This window comes from Tigriopus californicus, chromosome 1, assembly GCF_007210705.1.
Source record: "Tigriopus californicus strain San Diego chromosome 1, Tcal_SD_v2.1, whole genome shotgun sequence".
Taxonomy (NCBI): domain Eukaryota; kingdom Metazoa; phylum Arthropoda; class Copepoda; order Harpacticoida; family Harpacticidae; genus Tigriopus; species Tigriopus californicus.
In genome coordinates this window covers 12,981,591-12,989,207 of record NC_081440.1, presented here as the reverse complement: position 1 = coordinate 12,989,207, position 7,617 = coordinate 12,981,591, and the positions used below count along the sequence as shown (strand labels likewise).

General features: G+C 45.3%; 1 protein-coding gene across 1 annotated transcript in view; it reads right to left on the bottom strand.

Moving 5' to 3' along the window:
- LOC131879233 (serpin A3-7-like) overlaps positions 1-7,248 on the bottom strand; it is a 12,265-nt gene extending 5,017 nt beyond the window's left edge. The window contains exons 1-4 of the mRNA XM_059225499.1: positions 7,087-7,248; positions 6,744-6,923; positions 3,280-3,478; positions 358-599 (exon numbers count right to left, since the gene is read on the bottom strand). Of these exons, the coding sequence (XP_059081482.1) occupies positions 358-599; positions 3,280-3,478; positions 6,744-6,923; positions 7,087-7,119 (654 nt within the window). The 5' untranslated portion in view covers positions 7,120-7,248. The remainder of the gene's footprint in view (positions 1-357; positions 600-3,279; positions 3,479-6,743; positions 6,924-7,086) is intronic.
- Between the last annotated feature and the right edge of the window lie 369 nt (positions 7,249-7,617).

Below are 7,617 nucleotides of genomic sequence, written 5' to 3'. Positions count from 1 at the left end.
CTGAATTGCAGCTCGTTAGAAACTTTCAAAAAACAAAGGAATCTTTTGTGCGTATGACCTGTACTTGAAGGACTCTCACTAAGCTTTGGGGATCCATTGCCAGTTCGACTAGGGAGAAAAAAGGGTGAGATAGACTCACAGACAAGCACACACTGAGAGTGACTGAGTAAGTGAGTGAGCGAGTGACTGAGTATTAGACGAGGAGAAGAAAGAGAGCCAACGGGTGTGGGAGAAAAGTGCTACTTAAACTTCTCGTTCCATCCTAGTCCATCTTGGAAACAGCTTTGGAACAATCTCGAGAAAGGCACGAGGAGAAAAAAGTTCAAGCCCCGCGTCGTTGTCCGTCCAAGTACTTACTTTGTAAGGAATGGTGACAGCCTGGAATTCCACATTCTTGAGTCCCTCCAATGTGAACTTGGTCCGGCCAAATTCGTAAGAGGTTCGCGACATCATCTTTAAACCATCGCTAGCGCCAATGGTTTTGCCGTCGATCAAGGTGAAAGTGGGTTCGCCTTCGTACTCGTCGAATGGAATGGTCCACGCATCTTTGAAGTAAATGGCATTGGTCAGCACGGCTCGCGTATCCTGGGACAATGAATCTGGAACAGTCATTGGATCAATCAGAGGGAGATTTTATCTGATCTGGTCACAGAATAGCCTCATTATCATTTATTTATATAACGAGGGAGGGGGGGGGATAACTGCTCTCTATTTGATCGATGGATGAACGGATGGGCCTGGCTCGGGAAATGAGATTTTGGATTTGGAACACGAGAGGAGCCCCCGATGAAGAAGGAGCACACGAAGAAGAACTCCTATTCTGCTACTATCTGCCAGTTTATGGCCCTCCATTTCCAATAGTTTCTTCCCTTCTGACCCGTAATTGAAGGCCATTTCCTGGCCGAGGCCAAACCTCTATCCCTCCCCTCTCCCCTCTTGTCCAGGATCAGAGTGGATCATGATCGTTCCTCATTGGATAAAACCGATTCTGAAAACTTCGTGGAACTGTTCCATTCATTCTAAGAGGCACTTTATGGAGCAGAGAGAAATCGTCGCAGAAATATTCCCAAAACGGATGATCCAATTTCCACTTCTTTTTGCGTTTCTGAATCGTATTATGGTGAATGGTCCCATGGTTCCCTTCTCAGAGGGGACGGAAGTGAGGGGAGAGGAGGTGGTGTACGAGTCAGCTTCTATCAAATAGGCATAAAAATGTCTTTGCCACTCAAAGAAACAGAACCACGAGGATGAGGCATATCTTCCACGGCGCTTAAGAGACAGACAGCCTGACAAGTTAGCTTCTACTCGCAATCTTTCGATGGATCAGAGGGAACGAGCTGTCGGCATGAAATCCAAAGAATTACGACCCTACAAAGAATGGCATGACTATGTATGGTAGGGCAAATCAGAAGCCCTTGGTCCTTCATATCCCCTCCTCCGTCCAACTTTCACATTCCACACATCGATGTGACACTCAAGCATTAAATGACACGGTCTTTGTGTTCCCTTGACTCTCAGACATGTTATTCATGTCGCCAGAGACAATTAATCCCCCAAAACTATGGTGTCGTGAAATTCCGTTTCCAAAAATTCCAATCTCGAGATCAAGTTCATCGATCAAATTGTCAATACTACTGAAGCCTCGGGGGTTTATATACGGCAGTATTTGACAGGCATTTCTATTTACCACCAGCTACATACAAGAGGCAGGCTTCAAGTTAAATTCCTTCCAAGCCACTTGAGTGACTTCTAAGCTCCCCGGGATCCCGGGAATGTTCCATTTCTCTCGTCCGTGGCAACTCGGCTCATTCCACTATCTTAGTTTCCTGAATAACGTACTACATCCAAACGACGAGAAAGGGCACTCGAGGACGAGGGTGCGGTCCGTGTGGGTACCACCACCCAAACCACTTTTCCCAATGGGACCCCAAGCCTAATGTTCAAATGTTATGGATGTCATAATTCCTCATGTCGTAACTTTGAACGACATCTCGCCGAGACAGAGACCGTGGATCTTGGACCATGACAAGATACTTCCTTGAGAAGGAAATTTAGCGTCCCTGGATCTTCAAAGACGATCCAACCGACTGGGGCAGACGTTTTGACATCTCTTGGGAGGATGGGTCTTCTTCTCTCGGCAATTTTCGATGGAGGATGAAGCTGTCTAAATATTTGCACGTGGGATTTGGACCATTAATTTACACGCTCTCATTGTGTTCCTGGGTCCCATCTGGGCCACTACTGCCATGCGTGCTTCAAAGTACCGTCATATCTTCCAATTTTGTGGCCCATTTCCACTTCGCGAGGGGATCAGAAATATCTATATCTATGGGCGAAACGTGGCGAAGACTTGAACAAATGACATCACCCAAGTTGGTTTCTCTGAACTGTAGGGTATTGGATGGAACCTTTACAAAACCTACAAGTCCCCATGGGTTAGTGAACATAAACCAATAAAATTCAGTATTGAGCCCATGCGAAGCAAAAAGAAGTTGCACATCTTTACACCAATTCACCAGAATTCTCACATAGCACAATAGCCTTATACAGTGCGGAACCATTGAATATTTNTGGAACCTTTACAAAACCTACAAGTCCCCATGGGTTAGTGAACATAAACCAATAAAATTCAGTATTGAGCCCATGCGAAGCAAAAAGAAGTTGCACGTCTTTACACCAATTCACCAGAACTCTCACATAGCACAATAGCCTTATACAGTGCGGGACCATTGAATATTTTTTTTCATAAATCGAAGACTTCAATTTGACCCAGGGAAGAAACACATCCGCCCCTGAATTCTTTCCTGTCCCATAAGACAAATTCTCCCAACTTTTCCGCTTTATATCCTTTGAGATGCACCGATTCAATCCGAGCCATCTGGATCCTGTTTTGCTGGTAATCTGAGCCGACCGTCATATCTGGTCTCAATGATCTCCAAAAGTCCACACATACCATCTCTCTTCTCTCAATTCAATCCGAATGGAGCATTCCTCTTCGTTCTCCTTCCATTGACGGATTGTTTAACCCAGACCGAGATGGCAAAACTTTTGTTCCCCCTCTCTCTTTCTCTCTTATATTATTCCGACCCCAGCTCAAGCCAGTAAGAAGACCAATGGACAGCCTATTCAAGAGGCGGTATGGTATGCCTCAGTCATCCATCATTGCATAGAAAAAGGGGGCCTTTCTCGAGCAATCCACCAATCCGGCTCAACAACCTAGATACATCTCATCACCTGCTTCCAGAGGTTGGTGGTGATGCAAATCTGGACGAAACTTACCGAACAGCTTCGGAATTTTGCCTTTGGTGACATCTGAGGCCCAGTTATTGATCCTGGCCACAGCCTCGTTCAAGTTGGCGGGCAGCACCTCTACACTTCCGTTGAGCAACATACCAATGGTATCGTTGTAACTGGGTTTGATCTTGAAGTCGGAGCTCAACCAGACCTTATTGCCGAACAAGAAGGTGTCATTTAGTCCCTGAAATGTAATCAGAGATGGCATGAAAACTTTCCAACTCCAAAAGTCTTGATGAGAGTGGTCCTAGAAGGGAGACGCGTTATGACGAAGGAGGGCATTTGGATCTCTCCTCAAAAGCATGACTCAATTGTTGGTGAGAGATTTGTCATTTAGATCCATGCATCTTCAGGGGAGGTTGGGGCTCAAATATAAACCAGTTACGTTTAGCATAGTCTTGAAATCCGGTCCTTTAAACTAGCCGCATGAAACCTGACGCAACTTTGTCCTCAAGCGACTTTCATCTTCTTCTCGTGTCGCTGTCCCACTTTGTTCGCTCCTGTTGGCTCCCCCTTCAAATTCTAATCCCATTAATGAAAAGCCCAAGTGTTCCAACTCTCGCTTTGACAGAAGAAGTGCAATCGTTGACTCCAACGGCTAAATGGGGCCAAAAAATCCTGCACCTTAAAAAAACATCAGAGGACAGAATCCGATCCCTTCACATCAGTTATCCAATCTGATGCTTCTCGGGACAAAAGAAAGGTCTTGAGATTACCCAAAGATCAGGCTGATAAAATTAAATGCTTCTCAAGTTCCACGAGCCAAGCATGTTCCATTTTTTACATTCTCAAGGAAAGGAAGGCGAGAGGAAGGGGGGCTTCCATCCACCCCACAGCTTTGATTTCCTGCCGTAAAGTAATGCCATTTCCGAGAAAACGAACGAACAGGAGGGTGTGATAAAATGGAACAAAACGAGTGTGCCGACTTTACATTGTGGCATTCTGAGTGGAGATTTTGAAGAAACCCGACCTGGTTCCTGGCTGCAAAGAAATGCACCATGGCCGTCAAACGTCGAGGTGACGCTTCAATAAAAAGCGATTTGAAGCACTCTGTGGAAGTGCTTGTCACATTTGATCCTCTTTTCTAGTGGATCCAGTGTGTCTTGAATGGGCTAATGTCATGTGCTCATAGATGCCTTGATTGGCTATTGCTATTACTTTCATATTAATCGACGCATCCACTTGGTTCATCGCTAAGGCCAATCGAAAGGCCATTTCCCTTGGGTCTTGTCGAGGAAGATGCACTCGTAAAGATCCCCGTGGGTGTTCCAAATTTCTATTCAAGCCCGGAGAGACGAGTGGGACAATGCGGAACAACTTGGATATGGCAAAAGAGCATGTGACCCTTTTCTCATGCTCATTCCATTCGAGGGGGATTGAGGGTGCCAATGGTGATGTCTTAATTATGAGTTCATACGCTTGGCCGAGCAACTAGTTCATGCGCAAAAGAGCGAGAGGAATAGGGGTCTTAAGGTCTATGAATGAAGCCGCCTTTGGGGTCCTTGCCATGCTTTGACTAGTGCGTACAATAGGTTCTGCAGTTGCTACTCAGAGCCGTATTAATTCAAGTCCATAAATCACGAGTGATGAATGGTGTCCAAGAACAGGCCACTTAATCCTCGAAACAACACTTTCATCATCAACAAAAGCGTGAGCAAAGAGATGCTTGGAAAAAAAAACGAAGAAGGGGGAGGGGGGGAGGGAGAGCTGAGAACACGGATTCCAGTGTATCAGCCTCCAGGGTTTTAAAAAGCCTCTAACCATTTATCTTAGGGCCACACGTTAGTCTTGAAGCTTTTAAAGAGACCAGTTTGGGTCAGACTGGCTTGGGCGGAAATTGGGAACGAGACGAGTCCATGAAAAGCTTATCACAGCTGTTTGTTATCGTGTTTTGATCGTTGTTTGTTTTGTTCCGGGGCTGATCTAAAATATGATTATTTGGACCAAAACAGAACAACTTGAGAACTGGTTGAAACAAAGAAAGTGAAAGGGGTGGCCGTGGATTGTGGGATTCCGAAACAAAAAACAAAGATTAGGTCAAGTTTGCCTCACCAAGCTGGGTGGAAGGTTTCAGCAAACAGGTTCTTCGCCTATCCCTATTTTCATGTTCATAACGCATTGCTAAGAAGATATCAGACTACACTCTCTAAAGTATGATAATAAAAGGAGAGTGCTTGATAGATGATGGGGACGCATTATATGAAAAGCCATTTTCCTTCCTCCATCATGGACCCTTTTTGAAAATGTTCCCGAAAAAGCTGGCCAAGACCGAGAAGCGAGGTTCATTCATGAAGTTCCCTCCCATAACGGAGAGTAAAGAGTAACCGAGACTTTGTCGTCCGATGAAGAGACAAAATGAACTAGATAGCCCAGACGAGACGGGGCCCTAGAGGAAGAGAATTCATTTCAAGCAAACAGAAATGAAGAGGAATCGTTTCGAGAATCCGATAGCATCCCTCACGTTCCAAGACGTCTTCAAAGTCAAGTGGAACAGTCCTCTTTTTCGCCTCGTCCGTCCTTCCGTCCTTCCGTCCTTCCTTCCTTCCTTCCTTCCTTCCCTTTTTCGGTGCGTCTCGCTTGGCGTTACCGTTCGGCTTGTTCCACTTGAACTGTTACCGAAAAAGGTCGCAAAAAACGGTGCACGTACGTACCACTAGTACCACAAGATGAGACGAAGAAAAACTATTTCTTTACCCTCCACACGGCACCCTAAACTTTTCGATCTTCGGCCAAAAAAAGCAACCGCCCTATCAACGCCAACAACAACAGCAACGCCGATAGCAATGCTAAAGCGTCAGGAGATTCTTCACCGCAAGATCTCGAGAAGCATTGGAACGAACCTTTCTAGAGCTCACTTCAGGAAAACATTAAAATCATTCCCTCCCGCCCAGAGGTGGAACGTATCTTGCTTGGCTCGTTGGTCAATTTCACCCGAACGTTTGAAAGCGATGTGAAAAAGTTTGCTCCCGCAACTCTCTGGAAGCCTTGGTGAAACATTGGACCAACTTTGGAACAATTTCCGAGAAAATTTCTCCGCCAGAATTTTGACAAGTAGATCAAGTACGGAAATTGACCGAAAACTACTCGTCACCCAACAAATTCTTGAACGTCCAAGTTTTTCAAACATGAGCGCCTCCAAGGGCCTCCAAGAGGATCCATCTTCTTTTAGAGTGTCTGGTACTACAAGATTTGGTGGCGTCCTATCGGGAATTCTAGACCTGGGCCATAAAGAATCCCCCCCCCCTCTTTGCTTCCTCATGCTCCACAAAGAGGCTCCAACGTCCCATGGGTACACTTTCTCTCCATTGTACAAAGGGACTTGACAATATGCTTCATGTCCTTTGGAAAGACATAAAGAAGGTTTCGCTTTCCAACCTACACCAGCATATGAATCCGCCGAAAACCATCCTTTAAGTGCCTTCCCACAGGTCAAAGAATCCGACACTCACGTTGTATTCGGTGATGAGCTTTCCATATTTGCTCTCCAGATGTTCAATGTTCTGCAATTCGCCCAAAAGAGACAGGAGCTCCGTTTGGGTGGGGCTTTCCTTGGAGGCCGCCGATGAGAGCATGGTCAATGCCATGTGAAGTGAGAATGGCGAGAACACGGCATTTTCTTCCGTCTCGAGCTGGAAGGAAGTGATAAAGAAATAGAGAAGATGAACAAATGATATCCGGCCCATTTCAAACTGGAACACGGGATCGAGTGGGTCAAGAGAAACCCAGAGCGAGGGAACCACGGAGACAGTGATTGTTCTTGAAATGCTAGATAAGGTTGATGTTGTGTCTTACCTTGGCGTACAAGGTCTCGGCAAACTTGGCCATGGATCCAATAAACGCCGATGAGTCGACGACTCTTAGAAAGGGGTTGACAAATGTGTCTTCGTCATACTGCTCGGTAACTCCATGATCTTAAATTGAAATCAGTTTGAGACCCGATGATGATGAAATGAAAACACTGATAAACATGTATGTGTGTGTATGTATGTGCATGTATTTCGGGGATGTATGCTACTAGAATTTATTTGCAACTTTTTGGGTTATTATTTTTGTCAGCAAAAAGGCGGTACTTTCCTGCCTCTCTAAACCAAGGGGCATTCAGGCCCTATCAACTTCAATTAGTGTGACTGACCAACCTGACAATGAGGCTCAAACATCCCTTCAGACGTTTGAGTGAATCGCAATTTTCGCTCAGTCCCACCTAAATCTAAATGCGAAAAGAACCCCATCCGAATTATCAAGACGAGTTTCCAATTAAAATTGAGCGGACCTTCTGTTCTTCTGTGAAGTGTACATTATTATTGATATTCCTGGAAAAAAATG